Raw genomic sequence first — 24,816 nt, forward strand, 5'->3', positions numbered from 1 at the left:
GCTACCAGTTTGTGGAAACTGAAGCCATTGGAGCAGCTGAATGCATTAATGCCAAAGAGATCCTTGTTTCAAAAATGTTGACAAAAGCAGGAGGAAGAAAACCACCAAATCACCTGCTGCTGAGTTCCTCCAAAGCTGGCAGATTACGAGTTTTCAAATGTATTGCAGCAATGTCTGATGATCAAACGTCTCCAAGATGCTGACATGAATAACACTTAGCTTGAAATGTCAGCCTGCTCTTCTCTTGGTTTCTGGGTGACATAAATACATGTCAGAGCAAGCACCAGGTAACACAGGTTAGCCAACTGCTGCAACTCAGATCCTGAGACCGTTGTTTTTAGAGGATATTGGTCTTATTTCTGGCTGCAGAATTTTTGTATTCTTTCCTGCATAAAGTCTGTTCTTTGTTTCATATTGCAATATCTTTATTGCTTTATGGTAAAGAACTACATCATCCATTAGCAACATTAAAAAAATACAAACAAAGTATGTGTACATTCACATATTTATATTTAACAAGGAAAGCATTATATAATTGGCAGGGTAATGAAGACAGTTTTTCTCCAACAAGAGAATGAAGCTTAATGCCTACAAGAAGTTTATTTTGTGCAGAGTTTACATGCTGTTAAATGTAATGTGAAAGTGGAAGAACAGTCGAATTTCACAGTAGGGGTCCTAGCCAGGAGTTTGATTATATGTTCACACTATAAATCACTGTGTAAGTTCCTACAGCTGGAGTATGCAAATGTAAAAATTTACTAGACTTTAAAATGTCTTCCTGAATGAAAATACAAGAAAAACAACAGACAACAAAATTTATGCTGCAAATGTGTCCTGTAAAATTGTTATTAAAACCCATTTCTTGGAGAAGCAGAAGAAAAATGAATAGATTCAGGCAATCCAGGGAGAATTCAATGGTGAAACTGAACTCCAGGGATTCATTTGGGCCCTAAGTTAGCACAGCAGTAGGAAAAGGAAATCTTTGAGTTGCAAATGGTGTTTGATGAGCCTGAAGCATCATCTTGATGCATGCTTGACTGACACAGCTACCACTGGGGTTGGTCGGGAGCAATGAGGGATCACATCCTTCTACAACATCGCTAGGGCAAGTTGCAGGGTGGTCACTAGTCAGGCAAATAATGAGAGCCAGGAAGCTAAGGCAATTTGTTCTCCTCCTCTGAGGTGTTAACATCATCCCTCAGTGCATCCAGAAAGGAAACTGACTGGCACGGATGCCAACTTATTAAACTTCAAATTGTTCTTAAAATCTCAATTTCCCCCTCAGCCCCTCTTACATTTTGCTTCTACCCCATTTCGTTTTTTCCTCTTTCCTAGTCTCTCCCCTCCCCCCTTCTTATTTTCTGTTGTAAAGAACATCATCTAATTTTTTCTTACTTCTGAGAAGCACCCAAGTTTCCTCCCTTCTAAGAGTTTTCTTCTGCTCCAGCTTAATGTACTTACCTATGACAATTTGTAATACTGTTTTACACTATGTGGTTTCAGTTCAGTGAAATGCTTAAGTGCTTAAATGCTTTTCCATACAGCAAAGCCCTGATATGCTAATGGCCAAGCACTCATGTGAGTGTTTCCTTCAGTGAATACTCCATAAACCAGACTAACCAAGCCAGAAAAGTAATTTTTGCATACTTTGGCTATAAAGTGCTTTTCACCACACTATTAAAATCCAGCTAAACATCAATAGTAAAGAATCACAAACTACATTTTCTACAATATTTCATGACTCGACAGAAGCTACAACTAGACAAAAATATTTGGTGTCACGAAAGATATTTGTGTATAACAGAAAAATTATACAGTAGTTTTAGAAATAATATCTGTTATTTCAGCCAAAATTGCATTGTCTGTGTAAGCAGAAGGTATTTTTTCCTCCCAATTTCTCCTCCTTTCAATAAATCTCTGTGCCAAGTACAGTGAAAAAAGTGGCCCTGATTTCAGCTGGTTTACTCACCCAAGTGAAAGTTAATTTGTTGCATAGCACCTACAGAGTTAGGACTGCAGGATGAATTGGGTCTTCACCCTGTGAGAACTACACAGGAAACAGAAAACTTCACTGCTTTTCTTTCACCCTGAAAATTTCACTATATGCAATTTGGAAAGTTATGCATATATATGCATTGTACATATAAAATCCACAAATATAACTTGGAATATATAAGCCGGTTTTGTACCTGGGTGGTACGAAATACCTGGAATACTGGAGCTGAATTACCAAGACATGTGGACCCTTGTCCCTGTGTGGGCTCCAGAGTGGTACAGGATTCAGCTGTCCCTCAGCGCTGTCTTCTAAGAGATCTTCAACAGGACATAGTGAATTCCTGGTCCTCTCACACTGCTACCAACAGAGTTTTAAAAGCCACCCATCAGTCAGCTCCATGGCAGCTTCTTATTCTTATAGAATCCTCTGTTTAGCCCTGCTTAGCGATGAGATGGAGACGATGATGATCACTTTCCTGAGAAGCAATACATTCTTCTTAGTAAAGTCATCAGAACCATCAAGCAGATACGCAGTGCAGTATATAAAGTAATTTCAGGCATGCATATTATTTACTCAATTGCCTGTAACAAGCCTGGTTTGGTTTTGATTATTCTGTCAGTCAGTGTTTTAGAAATACTGATTACATTTCTTCTGAAAAAATATATCCCATCTCTGTCATGCTGACACTTTTTTTTGAATACAATTTTTCAGCTTATTGTAAAATCCCCTGAACTCTCCACACATGTTGAAGGTAATTAGCTAATGAGCTATTTCACACAACAAACTCACATTTCTCTTTGTTTACATACACCATTTTGTTGGGAACAAACACTTCCTAGGGAGAATAGAAGTATTCTCAAAAAACATACATCAGTAAAATATTACTATACAAGCAATGACCAAAAAGGATTTGGTCAACCTATCATTTTATTGAATTCTTGAAACTAAACCTTCCATACAGCACAGTGGTCTGAATTCCAAGAGAATGAAATTATCCACAACAAGATAATCCTTTAGCAGCAGAGAGTATAGGTTTTTTTTTCCTGAAACTGAGCTGAGAAATATTATTTCTGAACTGAAACCTTGTTAGGTTTTGTTTCAGCATAGAACAAATGGCTTACATCTCTGTGATATGGTAGCATTTTCTCTTTGAGAGAGAGAGAATAGTATGCAGCTTACAATAAGAAAAAAGTGTCAAAATATATCTAAAATTAAATAAAATCTCATTTTCCATTGTAATTTATGGACTAGCCTGACTCCTGAGGACCCCACCAAATTGTTTGTCTGTCACTTGTTCTTTAGGAAACTGCTTCCCGCAGAAAGTTTTATAATAATAAAATTTAACTCTGAAAAATTCAGATTGCGTTAAAGTTCTCATTAAATCCCCATAAAATCTTCTTTAGAAGATTGCCAGTACCATCGTTTCACCTTGGAATGGCCAAAATCAGAAGTTGTTCCTGATGCGTGCTATGTAATTTATTTTCTTTGATTATAAAACTCTGGGTATTCTCATTTTGATACCTTGAGAGGACCTCAATTAAAAGTCTATCTTCTTTCCTAAATATAAAAATAAAACATTTAAGAGCACAGATGAAATGCAGTCCTGAGCCCTCTTGCTCAGGGGTAAGGTATACTTTTTATATTTTTTAAATATTTTTAGCATGAACTAACAGAAGTCACTTAAAGATGTTGATCAGAGAAATACTGCTATTTCTGAAATACATCTTCTTTGGCAACTTCCTTCACAAAATAAAAATATCTTAAGATATTTTTATATCCTAAAATATAACAACAGCATTCCACCAGATGTCATGGAAGAAGGCACAGCCTTACAGTGTTCCCCCTTATCCTGCTCTTGCTGCTCATCAGCCAGTGATGACCCCTCATTTCTCTGCACCTCTCTGAAGATGGATATCAATCTAAGAGCTCTCCTGAGTGATCCTGCTATCTGCTTTAAAATAGATGCAGAAGTGTTGGCCATTTTGGGTAGTTCTTGGATTTGTTAAGATACAAGTATTAAAGTAGGCTGATTTTTTTTTTTTTTTTTCAAGGGTGCAAGTGTCTGCTCTCATTTTTTCCTTTTTCTGAGCAGAGTAGCTGAATTTACTTGTAGTCCAGTCACTTGCAGTAAAAGTCAAGTTCTTTGCCTAGTTCTTTATCTTGTTTTAAAGCCAATTGTTTTCTTCTGCCAGCTTGTAATTGCACTGAAAGGTGAATGTCTGTGAGTGTAAAAGAAGCTTTTCTATCATTATGTTTAATGGCTGTTCTGCTCTGCTGGTGATTATTCAACTACCTCTGATGTTTGCTGATCTTGGCGGCAGTTACCAGAAGACTTGCAGCATTTCCTACATGTCTTTCACAGAATCATATGTTTTCTGTTCCAGCAAAATATCAACATCTTAATGCAATTTACTCCTTTGATTAATGGAAGAGGTAAATCCACCCATTTTTCTCACTGACATTTGTTTTATTCAATAAGCTACATTTGTACATATTTAAGAATATTTGAATTGATAACACACATTTACTTTTTAATCCCTGCGTGGAAAATAAAACATTTTTATCTGATTAGTCTCACTTTTTCCTACTACCTCCTACAGGAAAAAGTGGTATTAGGGGAAAATAATTTTGCAATAATCAAATACGTTTGGCAAAGTGATATTTCGTCTCTGTGCAGTTGCTGTGACCCATCGTGAGGCAACTGGATTTTGCCTGCCACAAGTAAGATGTCTGCCATTGCAGAATATAAAGGATGACACTGTCTTTGTGAGTCCCGAGGCAGTGCCTAAAACACCACCATCCACTTCAGAGACCAAAATTCACATTCCCTAACTAGTCCATTTTCAAAGTCCATTTACTCAAGTAGTCTTTTCCTGCAAAGACAGTGTAATTAAATGAGTCCTTAGTAAATGTGACACTGGCCAAGACTAGGCCTGGTATTTATGGAGGCACTGCCACAGAATTTGGAGGAGAAATACTTATGTATAAAATGCACATTTGATCCTATCAGTACTGATGAAAAGTATGAGACTGCTTTTTACCTGACTTCTTGACATCCTAAATAATTGAATTAAAATCTTCAGCTGCGAGCGGGACTTACCCCCTACCTTTGGTTTTAGCAGAAACTTTTACACTTAAAGGAGTTTAATTTCTTTGAGCCTTAAAGATAAAGCCTTTTGCCTGAATTTTTTTAGCAGGAAGTACTTAACTGTCTCTTACTGAATAAGTAATGACTCAATACATCTTAATCAGAGTATATGTCCTTCAGAGACTGAAGGTCTTGTGAAATTTCACCTACAGCCCATTTGTAATGTCTGTTTGATAAAGTTCAGCATTCGTTTGGTACAATCAAAAATGCAGACTCACTTTGTCAACTACTCCCTTATGCTTTCTCTGAAGGACAGAAACTTACCAGACCAGATCTCTTTCTTGTCTGGTTGAAATAGGTATCAAATGTATAATTTCTCAAAGCTGTTACACTCCTTATTTACTACATCTTTTCTTGTAAAAAGTCTATTAATAATCTATTTCTGTACCCTGGCACTGCTCATCAAGGGTAATGGTTTTTGTACCGTTTTGTTATATAATTTACATGGAGCTCAGTATCTTTGACCCCAGTTTTCTGTGACATTAGAAATACTTGTTCAAGTGCAATCTCTGCTGCAAAGTTTTTAAAAGACAATTGTTGAAAGACAACTCAATTTTCAACATTTAATTTGTTCCACCTAATGAACTTCAGTTTTATTCTCTAAGAAGTCAATCTGTTGATTAGTTCAACTGCCCGTTCTCATTCAATAAAAAATAATTAATCATCCAAAAACATTTCTTCACAACATTATATCAGAAACTCTCCATCATTATGGGGTGTGTTGCTGGGAATCTAGAGTTTTGCAGAAGACATCAACATACCATGGATGTGGTTCACCAATACCTTCTGAATCCAAAGTGCTGCAGCAGAAACTGAGAGCTCAGCAGCCCAAAACCTTCTCTGAAACAAACAAACAAACAAAAAACAGCCATTTCTGTAGAGCAAACTAAAAGACAAGCACTTCAGCAGGGAAGACACAGATTTGCTTCTGGATGAACTTCATAATTCTGTAAAATGTTCCTCAGGACTGATTCTGTGGGTATGAGCAAGAGGCTCAAAAAGACAAATTGTGCCATGCAAATGAATGATCTGTCACTCACCCTCCCTCCCTCCCTCAGTTTTAGTGCAGCTTGTGGGCCTCACATGGGGTTTGCTGGCATGAGATTTAAGGTTCTGGTAACATTGAGCAGATTTTTTTAATAGGCTGGAAAATTTCATGCAATCATTAACCACCTCTTGCTGCTTGGCATGCTGAAATAATAAGGGTAATTGAAAACACACTTTTGGGTGTAAGCTAATTGCCTGCAGGGCTCTCGAAGGATATTTCTTCCCTGTACACCACCTAGAATAATTGGATAGGTAATACACATTATGGGAGCCTTCTACCTTCCTCAAGAGTATCAGTGCAGAAGGCAAAATGTCAGGTTAGATGAACAAATGTTTTAATCTGGTATGGCAAGTCCTCTGCTCCTGTAGTGCCGTGGTGAGCAAGCAGTTGGACCGCAGGATACGCACCTGCCATTGTGTAATGATGTCCTGGGCAACCTGGGTCTTTATTTTTAACCTGAAATGCCATCAAAAGCCCCCAAAATCTCAGAATGCTCATCTCTATGGCAACCTCCATGCAAAGTATTGTTCAGTTGTGAGTTAATATGTATTTATGCTTAAATGAGAACCAGGAATGACTATTCCTGGTTTTACAAGCACACCATCTCCTGAATCCCTTTAATCTTCTCTGCATGCTTCTGAATGTCAGGTAATGGAGAGGCACAGTGTGAGCTCAATTAGTTTAAAATCTTATCAGTGTAATTGGGCAGGATGAGCTGTATTAGCTTGCCAAATAGGACTCAACACTTTGAAGTTATTTACTCAATTTTATATTATTCCAAATGCAATTAATTGCATAACCATTAGTAACTAACATTAATTAATTAATGGGGTTTCAACATAATTGCATTGATAGACATCACCAAATGAGTCCACTGAGATGGCTGGAAGGAAGGGGATTGCTACCATGAATACCAAATCCCTCCAGCAGATTGACAGCAAAATCACCCAAATATCATGTTCACGGATGATTAAAAAAATGGCCAATGCTAAAGATGACTTTAGAGCATGCACTGCCCCACATATGGCCTCAGCATGACAATGCTGTGTGTTATTAAATCAGAATAACCTTGCTGAAAACAGGACTCTTGAGAGTTCCTGTCTGCAAGAATGACCTAACTACTTTCCTCTGCATTAAACAAACAGCATTTCATTGACTGCAACAAATTTCTGCCGCTTTGAACTATTTTTTTTTCACTAGGTAAACATTCTTCACTACAATTTCAGTTAATTGGGGCTGAAATCCTTCAGTGTGATATGCCATTTGCTTTGGGCATTACTTGCCAAGGACCCTGCCCATGCCTGTCAGCACACCACCACTCAGTTGCTTCTCATTTACCCCTAGAGCAGCCTCCAGGAGAGAAAACTGAGCACATCGGAGGTGTGTTGTGGGCTGCCATGCTTGCTGCCCTGCTTTTTTGCAGAGAACAACGGGGAAGCTGCACACAGTCACATCACTGACTGTGCAGCATTGAACAGAAGTCCCAAAATACTGCTGCTGCTAAGCTACTAGCAGTGTCATTGTTTGTAGCAGCTGGAGCCCCTGAACATCTGTGCTCATGTGGTCCTGAACCACCTTATTCCCCAGGCAGTCTGAGATGATCCTGACCCGTTCACTGATGTACCTGTCATGCATTAACAGGGTACTGCTGTTATGATGATCAACACTTTCAGCAGTAACCATGAATTTGACAGTCGTGACTTGGGCTATCTAGGGAGCCTGGGTTTTGGTGGGATGAGTATGTGGGTTGGGGAACATTGGTACCCACTGATAATATGCAAGGAGTACCTCTGAGAATTAGAAAGCATTTCCTACCAAGAAAATTCAGAATCAGTTCAAAATTAATGGGTATTTATCAAAATACTAGCTCCAGAGTGGGATAGGTAGACAAGATACCCTCCACACAATACCTATAATACAAATAGGCTTAAAACAGGTAGGGAAAGAGATGAAATGAGATGTAATACGTTCAGAATTTTTTTATTAGTAGTTATTCATTTTTAGCTACACTTTTATCTAAAGGTTCCCTGCTGTTTCTATTGGATTCTGCCTTGCTTCTGTCTTTCACTGTGGGCCACCGTTGTTACACACAATTAAACACATTTCCTGCTTGTGCTCCTGAGACTGTGGCGGCTGTATTTCAATAGAGGGTGAGGACAGACCAGATGGATAGAAGGTGAAAAGCTGTCAGTCCTTTGGGATGGAAGATGCCACAGAAATGCAAACAGAACCTATAGTTTATAAGACAAATAATGTCCTGACAGTCTGATGAAAGACTAACTCAGAAACACCCTAGTCCTTCCAAAATTAAGATCTGGAAAGACTGATATGTATGCACTGTCAGACACTTCATCATTTTTATCCTTCTATAGCTTTGTGTGTTTGTGTGTAAGAAACCATACCAATATAATCTGAATGAGCAAAGTCACCTTCCTTGGAGCTCAGTTTCATTTTGACCAAGCAATAGAAATGAAAATGAAAATTCCACTTTAAAAACATTAAAAAAAAAAATCCTCTCTAAGGTGAAAAAAAAGTTTTCAACAGCCCCACAAGGAAAACTCTTTAAAACTATCACTTACATCCTTAAAAATGAAGCCCTGCAAGTCAGGCTGCTCAAAACCTTATGGGGGTTCTCCATATCTTTTTCTCAAAGACCAATAGAAACTGCAGCATCTCAAAAATAAAACAAATACATAGCAAGGGAATATTTGAGAAGAGAGGGAGAGAGGGGTAAGAGCTGAAGTCAAGTTAATTTGGGAGGCACTTTAAGAGAAACATACTGGAAGCATGTGAAGGCTGTTACAGCAGTTCTTCTGGGACTGCCAGTTCTGTGCATTAGTAAGTAATGAAAGAAGGTGCTGATGTGTTGATCAACATCTAAATCCGTAATATTTTTGGGAAAGCATTGATATCAGCTGTATCTTTTAGTTCTTTCTTTGTATACTGTATCTTTTTCACATGCATGCATTTGTATTTCATACAGGCCAGATGCTGCACTTCCAAAGCAGTGCTAAGTCCCAGGACATCAGTGAAACTTTCAACCTACATTACAAAGCAGGGTACGATCCTATTTTCTTGTGTTAATCTTTACAATCATCTTTTCCTGACCAAATTAACCACCTGCAGCAGGGTGTGAACACCCCAGTCCCAGCAGTAAGCAGAGCTGCACCTGGCTTGTTCAAGCTGTGACAAAGCCAATGAGCGGAGTGAACTCCCCTCATGAGTTCACATCCCTGCCCTTGGATAGACTGCAGCAAAGATTTCCAGTCAGCCAGCTTGACAGTCTTCTACTAATTGACTATGAAATAATACAGATAAAGGGCGGTTTGCCTAGGAATGACCAATTCAAGCATGGCAAATATTGGTTGAAACGGTGTTTCAGATTTTCAGGGTTTGCGTGTATTTTTCCATAAACACTTGATACATATTCAGCATTTGCATTCTCAACATCCCCACATACTTTACAGACACACCATCCAGTTACAGCAGCGAAAGGAGCTTGTTGCCTCAGCTGCTCTATAGACAGAGAAATGAAAATTTTGTCCCTGCGCAAAACCATACAAAGAAATCTGAGTTTCCACAGGTACTAGTTTTTACCCAGTTTTGGAGAGATAAAAGGAATGAATCCTGTGTTACTGAGGTCAGTGTCCTGAAATCTGCAGGGACAGAGAATGAATGAAGATGGAGGCAACCAAGTCACTTAGTGCTACAAGGTGCCCTGGGGCCCAGCTCTGCCCTGCCATGCACAGTTGAGGCAAAAGCCTTTTCAGGTGGGCATTGCAAGAACTTGTCCTTTCCACAGAAAAGGGTTTTCCCTGCAAAATGCTAGCTGGGCATCCGGCCTCCCTTGTCAAGATCCCCCATACGGAATAATCACAAAAATGGGATGAGATATGAGGAAAACCATAGGAAAGTCTCATCCATCTTTCCCCTTCATATTAGATGTTGTGATGTGAAAAATTATGATAGAGGAATGCATTATTCCATCAGGAGTATCTCAGGGAAGAAATTAGAAGAGAAAATAGCTGAACTTAAGAAAATCTGCCAGTCACGAAATGGCTACTTGCAGGGTAAACAGCTGCTTTTTGCCAAATGCAAAAGCATTATCATATACTATAAAAGACCAAGTCCACGGCAAAGTCGTATTGTTAACATCACAGAACTTGATATTTAAAACGGGATCTTCATTTGTGTATCTCTGGCAAATACCATATATCACGCATATTTTTCAGTCAGCGAGACACAGAACACAATAAAAAAATCTGAAACAGCATTTTGTGCTTGGAACTGTACATAGGCAGCAGACTTTGGTGCATATGTGGGCGACTGAGTCTTTTATTGGGATGCCACAAACACAAGGATCTGTAAAGCCAGAGCCTTTTATTTCTACCTTCTTGGTGCTGCTGGGAACACTTTGACACAGTTGCCAACGCAAACAAGCCCAAGAGTGTTTGCATATTTTCTTCTCTTGGTGCACTTTGCCTCACTTTCTATGACTTTCATTACATTCTCAAGCTGTTTTCTCCATTTTCGCAAAATTAAATAGCAAGTTTCATTGCAATATCCCAAATACGTTTTGTGACAACTCTCAAAACCTTACTCATGTAAGAGAGTTCACATTATTTGTTTAAACCTTAATCTGCCTCTATATTTGTGCCAGGCCGAAACAGCTGCCATTTCTATAAACTCCCCCTAATACCAGCCCCTGCTGACTGGTCCAGCAGCACACCACGATGAGTAATGGTCTCTCTGCACTGACTTGGCTCTATTTTTCTCCCTTTCCTTCTCTCTGAGGGCAAGACATGCACCATGCGAGGGGTCAGGATCACCAGTGCCTAAAAATCTGTGGCAGCAGGCATTCAGTAGCTTTGGCCTGGGATATTAAATGATCATTTACAGTGCTGAGGTGAGGGGTCAGTCTATACTGTGAGGCTGTCTCAAATCTGCTCATGAAGGCATTTTCCACCAGGAGAGTGAGGCCTGTCTGTGCAAGACAGAGATTGCAATGAACTCCCCCAACAACTGAAAAACCATCCCTCACCTTGGCATCTACCTTCAGGTCATGATTTGGTATGCCCTGTTTTTCAGGGCTATATTTCCTGAGGGACTTCAGCCCAGTTCAGGATTCCCCAGGTGCGACACCAGCTGTGTGAAAGTGGTAGATGAAGAAATGTGGGGAGGGTTGTAAAGGAACTTGTCTTTCTCTTTTCTCTTTACTTTTCATCTTTCCACAAAGCTATCAGTTCTGGAAATCTATCAGTAAACTGGTGTTTTCAATGACTACTCTGCCACTATAGGTATAGCTTTCTCCTTTAAATTTTTACTTAAACGATTTGGTTATTTGGTAGAAAGAAGAAAAAGACAGCAAGAAGAACAAATTCTTTACATTATAAACTTGTAATATTTCTCCACTATGGACTATATCTTTTGCTGGCTGTTTTTGAGTATCTTGTATGGAGGACTAGGAAGGAGAAGAGAGGAGACATTTCCTATTTGGTAAGGCAACAGCCATCTTCCCTCTTTCTGCTGCAATATCTTTTCTTCATCCTATTTTTCTTCTTTCTAGCAAATATTTGCAAGCTGTTGAATAAAACACGGATTGCATGTATACACGTTTCTGTCTGTTATGACAGATGACAGCCCCAGAAGGAGATGAGATACAAAATCCCACCTAGGTTTTGGGGAGTCAGTGGTGCCAGCAGTGAGTGCTTGCACACATCAGCCACCAAGGACAGGATTTTCAACAGTGCTCACAGTAGACTGTCTAGGCTTCACAGCACAAATACTACTTGTTGACTTTGAGTTACTTATATATTATGTGAGCATATGCCACCATTTCCCTCATTTCTGAAATGCCAGAAGTTGTAGTGATATCTTTTGCATAATGAGATATGCAAAATATATAATATTATGTATAATGTTCTCATGAGACTGCTTGCTTTGGAAAGGAGCATAAAATGTGCAAGTTGTTTTATTAATAAGTCATTCCCCCAATAGTATGCCAGAGCTGAGCTAGTGTGCATAGGGGAAGGCAAGAAAAAGGAAAAGTACAAGAGAAGTGTTGATGGTGGGATCTAGAAACTAGGTTGAGAAGGAGCCTGGTGTTGTGCTACCTGGTCATCAAGATGTTTTTGACTTGTTAAGGCTCTTTAAAATAAAAGCATCTTTGTGGGCAGATGAGTGTCTAGGACCACAGCCTGACAGATGTTGTCTTGAAACATTTTTGGCTGAAAATTGAATCAAGCCTACACTCTCTTTTTCTAGGTCAACATTTTAAGCCCTGAATAATCACAATGAGTGCTACAGCCTCCACGCCACCCTGCAAGACAAAGGAGAGGTGTTTAGCTGAACAACTCCCTCCCAATTCTAGGGGGAGGCATTGGATTTGCCCCCCCAACCTTTTATTTTCTATTAGATATCTCCAGGTGACTCCTCATTCAACACGCAGATGGCATGTGGGGCTGGGACACCTAACACTAATAATCTAACTCTACTGGTCACTAAAACTTATTATATTGACTGGGTTTTTAGCTGGTAATTTAAAAAAAAGGGGGGGAGGAGGGGAGAAGCTCATTAAGAAAGTTCTTGCTGCATGCTCTGTAGTTAGGATATTACAATGGCTGCAGGCCATATACCCAGAAATAAAGCTTTGGTGAAAGGGATTGGGACTGGGAAAAGGACTTTGGGAGTTTTTAATCTGAGGCATTCTCAGGCACATATGTGAAGACTTTCATTCTTTTAAGTCACCCTCCTTTACTTCTAGGCCTTTATCTATGCATATACTTATCAGGACTTTTACAAATAAAATAATCCACCAGAATTAGAGCAGTGCAAGTACCGGAGGAGCCACATGAGTGCAACTACCAGAGGAGCTCATGTAATGGTTGCTTTCACTTGGTTGTTTAATCACTCACAAGCCTGCAGGATTTTTGCATCTTCAGGCCTCTGTGGGACTGCCAGCTGAGTGTGCGTGCTCACTTCTCTCCTCGTGCTTATTGCCTCTGACCAGGAGCAGTGAACAAACGGAAACTGGAGGTAAGCAGGAGTTAGAAGAATGCAAGGTTTGTAGGAATGGCATGCACGCTGTATTTAATGGCTTAATATGCCAGCAGGCTTTTGAGGCAGCACGTAACAAACAAGGATGGAGGGAAAAAGGTTGTCTAAGAAAACAGGTTTAGAAGTGGCCTTTTAAATGTCTAAACCCAAACAAAGGCTCAGAACAGGGAGTTCTACTTTAAAACAGAACAAAATTAGTTTAGCTCCACAGCAAGGATGCTGGAGTCCTCATGTTCAGCAAAGCATTTGCAGATGGGCTTGTGTTTAGGTGTGGGCTAGGGTTTTGTTTACTCCCTTTGAGCTTCATCAAGCATTTAATATTCTGTTATGTATGTGCTTAACAGAGCACATTCTTATCTGATGGAGAAGGTTGTGAAGATTAATTGCACTCTGTATTCTGCAGTAAAAAATCTAAGGGATATGAAATAATCCTCAAAACAAAATAATGTGATTCTTCCTCCACTGTGCAACAGACTCACAGTTTCTTGCCAGAGGCCACTGTGAATGCTTGAAGCTTATGCCCGTGGGAAGCAGAGCAAGCACTTCAATAAAGATACATTACAGATTGCTAACAGAGAAAATGCACCAGCTCTAGAAACCCCTCAAGCTACAGTCAGAGGCTGAGGGAGCAGTCTCGTGTTTGCTCTGTTCCAGCTCTGCCTTGGGCTTCTGCTTGCAGCCACTGTTGGGGTCAGGGTGAGTCCTCAGCATGAACACTACGGCATAGTCACTCTGTAAGTGGATTGCGCTCTGCATGTATGGCCTATGGGAGAGTAATAATATTATATAATAATATAAAGTATTATTTATAATACTAATAATATTATTAATATTAATACTATTTTAGAAATACAGAAGCCAAGATTAAGTCTCCAATCCTGTTTCCAGGATATCTCAGGGATGTAACTTATGTTTTTGAGCTGATAAAACAAGGTAGCCATAGAAATGACCACAGAAATCAGAAAAGTATTGCTATTCTGACAAGCTACCAGGAGATACCAAGCACAAAGTAAAGCAAACTCAAGCTGTGGGTGATCAGCTCACGTCGACTGTTCTCATGTAACCATCCACTTCCCTGTTAGAAGCTCCACCAAACAGAGTTTCTTCAACTTCTGCCACTTTTCCAAGAGGGATATGGAAGAAAGGAAGTAGAAGACTACAAGAGTAAATCTGTACAAATTAAAATCATGTTAATTCATAACACAACAGAAATATAGCTAAGAATTGCAGGCTTACCCCAAGATGCTGCAGGGTTTATCTGTGCTTCCAGCCATGGTGCATCTGACCTGTGCAGATTTATTCTGTCCTTTTGCAACCCTGCAAACTCCAATCTTTCATAAGTTTTCTCTTATTTTAATTTCTTTCTCAGGCAGGCATGTGGCACATGAACATGGATGCTTAGACAGCTCTGCTGTTGTGCACTGCAGAGTTTTTGGATATTGTGTTAAAAACAAAGTGGGAGAGGTTCCAATACCTATTAACACCCATTCCCTCGACAAATGAAGTGATTTCACTTCACCACCTCGCACAGCTTGCTTGAATCACAGTCATGCAGTAAGCAAGTGTCTTTACCCTCTTCTAAGAGCTGATGACTCATGGCATATGCTGGGGGCATTTTGGTTATAGCAATCCACCAATTTAGAACTCATCTCATCAAAAACCCAGGTAGAGAATGCAGCAAAGCACTTGGGCACCAAGTGTAAAATTTTCAACATGAAATCCCCAGGACTATTCTTGTACTCAAATTTCCACAAGTGGCAAGTAGTTTGTTAGGTCACTTTCTATCTAAAGGAGGTGTCCCTTGAGTGGAGCCTTTCAGTCCGTGGGAGGGAAATTTTTTTCCCTCCTGTTTTGTCATATAAAAGCAGATTAGTGGCAGGATAAACATTCTGCTAGCTACTGCTTTTCTCACTAATCTTCAGTTTAAAGGGTGGTGTTGTGGTGTGTTTGTTTTGTGTTTGTTTGTTTGTTTGTTTGTTCTCTATCACAAATTCTAACACCATGAACTCTGGGTATTTACAGCAGCACAAAAGCATAGCAGTTTCAGCAACAGTTTCAACCTGGCTAATTTTCATATTTTCTGTGCTACCTAAGCATGTGTTTTAGCCTGGAATATGAGACAGCAGAGAAGTAAAAGATAACTGCACATTCTAAGCTCAGTAATTCCCCAATAAACACGGATTATGTTCATTGAAAGTACAGAAATTACCTTAAATATGTATAATTTATATAAATTTCTGGTAGGATGCTTCAGGGTTGCTTTTTTTTTTTTTTTTTTCTTTTTAAATCTGGATGCCACTGGAAGACACACTGAAATTATTGCTACTCAGGAATGTAAAATAAGAACCATGTTCACAGCTAAAATAATGTTATAGATTTCAGTTCCATAAGCAGAAATGCACAAATGGCATAACTCAGCATTTTCTGAAGTGTACTCAAGTCATGTTCCCAGCAATCAAGAGAGACCTAATCAAATTTTTTCCTCTCAGAAATAATGATCTTGGCAGATTTTGTTGAATAGTTTGCCAGGCTTTGCTATTCCGGTGGATATCATTGTGCTTTTATTGCTCATTGGGTGTTGCGATATATTTGTGTCTCACTGAGCTCTGTCTAATCTCCACAGTTCACTTTGTTCTTCAGTTCACATATTTTCCAACTCCTGTTTCTAAATCTTTCTCTAGTATATACCTTGTTCCCTTCTTGAGAAAAATAGTCCTTTGCATGAACCTTACTGCAAAATAATGCATATGCTTTACTATATAAAAAGGGCAGGAGAAATCAAGAGCTCAAAGCAGCATTTTCCAGTTTGGTTGCCTATAGTGGTGACTGTGCAGGCACCCACACAGCCATTGTGGATGGAGGCACTGAGAACAGCAGTTGTCCCATACAATTACTGATAGTGGACTGAAGTTAAGTATCCTTCATGTCATTGTCAGACACCAAATAACTCAAATAAAGAGAGTTGAATTTATTTCATCCATTTCACCGGCAGCGTCAGAGTGTGTGGAAGACCTGTCTCTTGTTTCTCCAGTTCAACCTTCTCCTGGCTGGATCATGCTGGTACATCTTAGTCCTGCAAGATGATTTTTAGCTCCCACCTTTGAGTGCCTCAGACACCCACACAGCAGCCTTTGTCTAATTTTGCTCAGCTCAGCCAAACATGTCAGCAGTCTGAATTATGGCATTTAACAATCAGCTAATGGGTGTCAGGGCCACTGCCACTCACTTTTAAAATTTCCTATCATGGTGCTCTGGCTTCAAGCACAGGTTCTGCAAGGCAGAATACCTCTAAGAGGCTGTTCTGTTTCAGCAGGATGCATGCCAAGGGAAAGACTCCATGGAGATACCCATTTCTCTACACCTCCATCTGCAGTTATCATTTAAGCACATTTTAAGATGTGCCCTTCCCTTTAGTTCTTCTAAAGAATAGCCTCATTGATCCTATTTCAGAACAACACATCTCCATGGAAGGGAGTTGTTTGCCTGCCAAACCACACAGCATCAGCAACCACTTTTGTGCTCATAAAGCTCCACCTGCTTAAGTGCACTCCATCAGTTGGTTGCCCAAGAGAGAGTGTAAAATAGGTCTGTGTTCTTGAGAAATTACTCTTCTACGTTTTTTTCTCTATACAGCTAAATATTGTAACTGCATTTTAAGTCTAAATATTTTGGTAGAGTCTTTTAACAGGTTAACAGATTTTAAATACCAGCTCTACTTCCATCCAATGTATTGATCACATTTTCAAGTGAGTCATGGTGTTTGCTATCCCACTCCAAATACCTTTCCCTTTGACATTAGACACAATTATACTATATATCTATGTATTTTCCCCTTCTCCAAATACAATCCTTACATTAATTTAACCTCTATGTTTATGTATTTTATTGAATTTTTGGAGATTAGATTCATTTTCAGGATTTGATTTGTTGCAGTGACTTTGGGCTGGCTGCCCAACTTATGGCTGCTACTGTTGGATGATGGCCTGACTGTTAAATATTTCCCTGCTGAAACTGCATTAGCACAAAACAAATTTTGTTATAATGGCATTAAGTAAAGACCATAGAAACCTGCCCAGCATTAGAAGTTTTTTCTTGGCATCTGTTTTATGCTTTTTCCTCACGTCATCTAAATCAAGAATGAGGTATCATTTAATATTTTACCAGCACATAAATAAACAGGCCTTCTAATTTCCTTGATGTAAATATAAAAATATCAGCATGGAAATAATTGCCAAATCACAGACATTATTCTGCAATCTTTACAAATTCAGTCTTCCAAATAGGACATGTTTAAGTGCAAAAAATCTGAATTGCATAGGGCTAGGGCTCACATTGTCACCATGCTTATTTTACAGGGCATAACTGTTCTTATTTCCTTATCCCCAGACAAGCTTTGATACTTTTCAAAGGTTTTTTTTTTTTTTAAATGCTTATTACTTATCTTTACAAATACTGTAATGTTTAGTCAAGATTCCTTTCTTGTCAAGAAAGGAGTCAACAAAACTAGTCAAGACCAAGATGAATCATCTTGAGGTGAGAGTATGGAGCAAGAAAATAGATATCTAACTGAGAACGAATACCCTATAGGTTCAATGTTATCAAAGCTGAAGGGCCAACAACATGTATTTGGTCGATTATATCACAACTATGCAATTATGCTAATATTGCAATGTCATCGCTCTTGAAAAATTTGCTTTTCTTTGCTAATTTAGGAAGATCAATTATGAATTAATATAGTTTGGTTTCATTGGTGATGTCATTGTTGTGTCGTGGAGCAACAGGAAAAGGGTTAATTCTTTAGCTTCCACTGTTCAAAAGGCTGCTTCCTCAGAGCTGCCCCTTTTCCTTTAAGCTATATAAATGTGGAAAATAAACCATTATTTTTTCCAGCAGAATTTGTTTAAAGAAATAACTGCAGAGGTGCTGATTTAACACTGAAAGTGCAAACAGCTAGAGTTGGAGAAAGCCCTATATATCCTACCCTCTATTACATTAATCCAATTCCATTTTAGCTAAGGGCAGCCTGATGTTCATTATCCTTCAGGAAGTTAGGGCTTGCTTGCCAAATATATGCTTTTGTGGTAGTTATTATGCTTCCAAATATTTCTTCAAAGCCTCCCAGTGTATTTATTTAACTGAATTATATTAATATATATATATGTAGTTAAAGTACCATTGATATGAAAACTCTCACTGCAATTTAATGACGAAGTATGAAAGAAGAGGTGAGATAATAAAGTTATGGCAAATTTATTTGATGACTTTCAATCGAACTTTTTTTTCTCAGCTGCAGACAAGTAAAGTCAATGTGTTAAGCTATGAATTTGAACTCAGAAAGAGGAGTCTGACCTTGGCATGTACAGAGTTGCCTAGCATTTTCTTGTGTGTTGAACATTCTTGTTTTAAACAGGGGGTTTATTACCTGCTCCTGCACAACATACAGCCTAGCCTTTTCTATTATCTTTGCTCAGGAGGGCTTGGCCTGCAGTCCAAACCCTAATTCTACCCTAGAGCAGAGAGTTTTGCATATGTTTTTGTGCAGCACACCCCACTCAGTTAACAGTTGCAAGACTTTTCAGTTACTCAAAAGCACAACATGGTAAAAATACAGCAGTCCTGGCCTCATCCAGAGCTCCACTGGGCTTGACACTGTACAAACAGACGGGGAAAACTTGCAACCTAAGCACCTAGAGCAGAAAAGTACCAAAAGGAACAAAGTTTGAAGTGCGCAATTACCCATAAGGAGGAAGGGAGAAATGAAGGTATTTAGCAGCCCTGCCAGCCAACCCAGTCTCCACCACCAGACCGCATTGCCTACCTAAAATCTCACACAGGAGATCTCCATTACTCACCTTCTGATGTCAGAAGGCAACAAAATCATGAAACCAGACCACTCAAATCCCAACCCATCCTTCAAGGGGCTTTGTTTGTTTAAAAATTGCTTCTAAGAGCTATCTGAGCATAGCTCTGCTGTCTATGCAACTCTGGCTAGGCCTAATAATGCATTGAGTTTCCCTAAGTACCACGAATCGTAAATAGTCCCATCCCAAGTAGCAAACTCCACTTCTTCAATTTCACAAAGATAAAAAATCTGCTGGAACAGAGCAGAGAATACTTTCATATGTGAAAAGTATTTTCTCCAAACAATGTTTTAAGATGATGAGATATCAAAATATTTATACCTGGTTCCCATTGTTGTCTATGTATGCATGTGTTTGGCTTCTTGGGTGTGCTGTAAAATAACTTATATTTTTTATTTGTTTGTGATTCCTTCTATAGGAGTTCTCATCTAAGCATCACAGCACTTTTAGAACTAACCTAGTGAAGAAGTATACAAGGATACATCAGAGCTGTCCTCATCCTGACATCCAAATTGCATAAGGAGTCTAGTATGTGGAAACAGCTAATGATCCAATCAGCAAAAGAACATATTACAGATTGCAATTCTAATAGTTAAGCTCTAGATGCAGCTCTATCATGTAATTATACAGTTGGAGAAGTTGAATATTTTTATATGATTGCTTTTTTTTGTTACTGTACCCTCTTGCAACAATCGCTTTACCATTTAAATTCCTGGTGACTTTCAGCAGACAGAACTTTTAATGAATGTTACCCAACAGGGTGGTCTTCAGTGAGAAAAGCAGGAAGGTGGCAATGAGGAAAAAAAAATAAAAGTAAGCTACAAATAGGTACAAAGGGACTGCAAGTCATGGGAACTCTTTGCATTCATCGTTAACGTGACTTTGGCAAGTTGTTTTCGTGTTTTTCATCAGCTAATGCAATCTGTATATGATATTGCCCCCCAGCAGGTTAGCAGACAAGGAAGCTGAAATGACAATAAACAATTAATTAACGTCCCCTTGCTAGGCCTTCCTTGAATGTATAGCTTCTGTATAATTTGAATTTTTACCCTTCAAGAGATGAAGCAAAAGTCTGCTTCCACTGCCAACAAAATCAGTATTAGGGAATAGCCAGCACAGCATGGTTATACCTCTTTAGCCATATACTCACTTGTTTATGCCATGTTATGCACTGTACAGTCCCAAGAGCACTGAAAATAAATATAATCAGCTGTGAAACAAATAAAATGTCAGGAGCAAAACTGCAATTGCTGGTCCCGACATACATTACAAGTTGCATCTAATGGAAAGGACTGTCTGTCAGGGAGGCTTTGAAACACATTTTAAGCTTGGGGTTTCAAACATATCTCAAAAGAACTGTAAAACTTAAGTGAGTTCTAGTTTCTACTTCTTGTGCCATTCTCCCATTCTCAGTGCTTGTTTTGGAGGGGCAGACTGCAGCAGCACCCAAAACAGTCTGGGAGCAGCACTCACACACCCCTTCTGCTATCCCATCGGGCTGCAGAGTAACCCCTGGTTTTGGTCTGTGCAGCTACCAGAGGTGCCTTATCACCCACACGTCTCTGCTGGGCTCTTCTTTTTGAGATTTCCTTCTCAACAGCCCATCAAAACTTACTCAGCATAGCGGACAAGCAATAGATCATAACCATTCAAGTGGCTGGTCCCACGTCCATACAGAAACATCTGCCATGGCCCTTCTTGGTATTTATGAAATTTGGAGCCAAAGACATACAAGAAAACAAAGTGCTGGAATTAATAGTGAATAGTTATTTAATAGTGAACTTTTGTCATCCACTTTCTAAACAGGCAGTTTTATTTCAAAGCAAAAAACAAAAACAAAACCAGAAACAAAGTAATTATCAAAATCATACTTATAGAATAAGTTAAATAAACTTTTCTTTTTGAAGATGTTATAAATACAAGATAAATAAAACATATTGTGTTATGCTGGACATTATCCATTAACAGTTCATATCTAAACAGGCAATGTTATTTCAAAGCAAAACAAAACAAAAAAAAAGAAATAAATTCGAGATCAAAACCATGCACTTAGAATAACTTAAATTGCCGTCTTCCTTTTGAAGATAATTAAAGATAAATAAAACATTACATTGCATTATGCTGGACTTTCTCCATAAACAGTTCAAATCCAATAGTTTTTCCATTAAGTATTCAGATAATCAAAATATATCAGCTAAACTACTCTGGCACTGACTGGTTCTTTAGAGGAATAAGATGTCTGGCTGAAAAGTAAAGAGATTTTACTGAACCTATAGAAATGAAATTCATATCTTGATGCATACTTAATCCTCTTTTCCTTAGGGAATGCTTTCTCTCCCTTGATCTCTCTTGGACATAACCTACGGCAAATTGGTTTTACCTGAGCAGGGCTGGAAGCTATTGGTAACACTTCTTAGTTTAGCTAAGGGACTGAGCAGCTCTGGAAAACATTAGGGATCATCCACAGAGCCAACACCAGCCTGACCTAGACCACATTCCTGAGTAAACTGCCCAAAGAGTTTTTCTTTGCTCCTATAGAGGAACACACTTGCTCCATTCACCCCAGAGACAGCCCACCATCAGCCTCCACAGGCTGAAAAGACTTCTTCCACATGAAGAGATTTCTGCTGTAGAGAAGAAATCCATCTAGGTGAACAACACAGAGGCTGTGCTGCCAGTCATATGCAGATGCTCACCAAGTAGTTCCTACAGGTTCTGCTTTAGGCTAGTGGTCACTATGTCACTGATTGACATAGCACCCAGAGATCCCACTTCATAGCACTGCATGTACCAGAAAAGCAAAACGTACCTGTGACTTACAGAGCTCACAGACTAGGATAATGTAATAAATAGCAGTTTTTCTCTGCAACACAGTAAGACTCTATTAAGTGGATCTGCTTCCTCTCTTCATGTCACATTGTAGCTTAACCTCAATGTCATAAAAGAACATAGCTGTAACTCATAATATTTAACATTGACTGGACAGGCAAAGAAAGCAAACTTTAGTTCACTGCATTAGACATCAGTTTTTGTTTAAGGAACTCATATGGAAAATCACTTTCATTCTGGTCTTTCTCATTAATACCATTCTTCTAAAAATTACTAGAAAACATTTCAATAATGTACACTCTAAAATAACTGAGTAACTTTGACTATCAGCCCCATCAAAACTTGAACATGAAGTCAGTCAACATTTGTATCTGTTTTTCTGAGAATTCTTTTTCAGAATTTCTTCTCACTAAAATACTGCTAACAGTAATTACTTTATGCCTTATCTTATTTAGTGTCTACCCTAAAAACCTAGGAACCTTGCTTAAGTTCCTGTAGGCAAGTAATTAAAACAGAATCTTAGTTTCCCTTTGCAGAGCTTCTAGGACTTGTATTTGCAGCTAAAGGCCTGAAAACATGAATCGCACCAACTTAAAGAAGGCAAATAAAAAAACACTCAAAGGCACTTCTTAACAAAATTTTCAGGCTGTTATGACAAGTGTATAATCTGATGAGAAGAGGCAGGAATTTGACTCATGATTTCTAAATCCTTGGGGTTCACATGCAAGGATTTGTCTTCACCTTCCTTTTCCTCTTCTGCTTTTCTACTCTTGCACTTTGCATGAGGAACGAAGAGGTCCAAATTTCTGGTAGAAATCATCTTCAGCACGAATCAGGGCTTCCTCGTCTATGTAGACAGCTGGTCTCCGGGAAGCCAAGAAGTACTGCACCTTCCGTAGGTTCCATCCCATCACGTACTTCAGCCAGCCACTGACAGCAGCCGTAGACCTGCCAACGCCAGCATTGCAGTGAACATAGACTGTGTGTCCATTCTCCAGCAGCCCATGCAATAGGCAGACAGCTTGTGGCAACATCTGTATTCTTCCTAAGGATAAAAACAAGGCACAGTCACAAGTATTTGAGAAAGTTATGTTCATGGTTGAGATTTTATCAGTATAGCCTGACTCACTGTGAGTCATAAGGGCAAACCTGATGTATTTATTATTTTCTTTCAAATGACCTTCTGTTTTAACCTTCATTTCTTCTTGCAATGTAGATTTGGATCACACAAAATCTGTAAAATGCCCCAAGTCTTCTCTAAATATACACCCTGATTAACGCTGGATGTGTGTGGCATATTCATTTTCACAGGGACTGAGATAAGGCAGCAAATTACATCAAGCAGCACGTCCTTATAAATCATTAAAGTTAGCAAGCCAAAAATAAAATATTTTTTACCACCAGTTTGTGTATCTACCTACATACTGCTGCTTTCCAAAACCTGGTAATGAAGACCATAATGCCAATAGTAAGGGAGGGAGGGAGAACAAAAGATAGTTTTCCTGTACTCCTTAACATTTTATGATATAATCGTGTACTAAGGATATGGTAAAAAAAAATGAAAAACATCCTTTCTGACTCCCAAGGGGGTCAGAATACTGTCTTTCTTGATAATACCACATTTCCTTATACCTCTCCCTACTACTCTGCAAATTGAAGCTGCAAACATCAAAGTTTAACTTTTCCACATGGCACAGATGAGCACTGACATTAAGTCCTTTCAAATCCCTGTCTTAAGGTCTCCTGTCCTCTCTCTCCTGTTCTCCCTGATATCCTATTACAGATATGACAGCTCCCTATTTGTGGCAGTGATACTTCACTCTATTGGAAGCATTCTGTTCAGCTGGTAGACTACTCACTCAAAAACATGCACGCTTCCTATATTACTGGCTAAAACCAAGATTTTGGACTAAGCATTCTAATGTAGAAATTAAAAAGATTATGTTATGACAGAATGCACCATGGTTGTCCTAAATAATGAATAATTAATAATTATATAAATCACATAATCATAGAATCACATAATCATAGAATCATAGAATGTCCTGAGCTGGAAGGGACCCACAAGTATCATCGAGTCCAACTCCTGGCTCCACATAGGATCACCCAAAAATAAGACCATGCATCTGAGAGCACTGTCTACACACTTCTTGAACTCGGTCTAGCAGGTTTGGTACTGTGACCACTTCCCTGAGGAGACTGTTCTACTGCCTGACCACCCTCTCAGTGAAGAACTTTTTCCTGACACCCAATCTGAACCTCCCCTGTCACAGCTCCACGCCATTTCCTCAGTTCCTATCTCTGGTCACCACAGAAAATAGATCAGCATCTGCACCTTCACTCCCCTTGTGAGAAAGAAATGCTGTAGGCAGCCATTAGGCCTACCCTCAGACTCCCCTTTCCTGGACTGTACAAACCAAGGGACCTCAGCCACTCCTTATACATCTCCTCTAGACCGTTTACTATCTTCATAGCCTTCCTTTGGACATGCTCTAATACTTTCATGTTCTTCTTATATTGCGGTGCCCAAAACTGCACACAGTGCTCGAGGTGAGACCACACCTGTGTAGTGTAGGGCTGGACAGTCACTTCCCTCAACCAGTTAGTAATGCCATGCTTGGTGCATCCCAGGATGTGGGATCCCTTTCGGCTGCCAGGGCACACTGTTGACTCATATACATTTTGCCATCAACCAGAAGCCTCAGATTCCTTTCCATGGGGCTGCTCTCCAGCCTCTCAACCCCTAGGCAGTATATAGAGCCAGGGCTGCCCCATCCCAGGTGCAGAATCCATCATTTGTTCTTCTTAAACTTCATATTGTTGGTGATTGCCCAGCCCTCTAATTTGTTAAGATCTTTCTGCAAGGCCTCTCTACCTT

The 24,816-nt window shown here is 39.2% G+C and overlaps 1 protein-coding gene and 1 long non-coding RNA gene across 2 annotated transcripts in view; both read right to left on the reverse strand.

Moving 5' to 3' along the window:
- Positions 1 to 493: 493 nt before the first annotated feature.
- LOC137854057 (uncharacterized) lies at positions 494 to 7,081 on the reverse strand. The gene is made up of 2 exons (XR_011094939.1): positions 5,902 to 7,081; positions 494 to 2,466 (listed from the first exon to the last, which is right to left on the reverse strand). It is a non-coding gene; the product is annotated as an uncharacterized lncRNA (long non-coding RNA).
- A 13,780-nt stretch (positions 7,082 to 20,861) lies between these two features.
- Positions 20,862 to 24,816, reverse strand: part of EPM2A (EPM2A glucan phosphatase, laforin) — a 57,561-nt gene continuing 53,606 nt past the window's right edge. Inside the window, exon 5 of the mRNA XM_068677017.1 lies at positions 20,862 to 22,983. Within this exon, the coding sequence (XP_068533118.1) occupies positions 22,703 to 22,983 (281 nt within the window). The 3' untranslated portion in view covers positions 20,862 to 22,702. The remainder of the gene's footprint in view (positions 22,984 to 24,816) is intronic.

This window comes from Anas acuta, chromosome 3 (assembly GCF_963932015.1).
Source record: "Anas acuta chromosome 3, bAnaAcu1.1, whole genome shotgun sequence".
Lineage (NCBI taxonomy): Eukaryota > Metazoa > Chordata > Aves > Anseriformes > Anatidae > Anas > Anas acuta.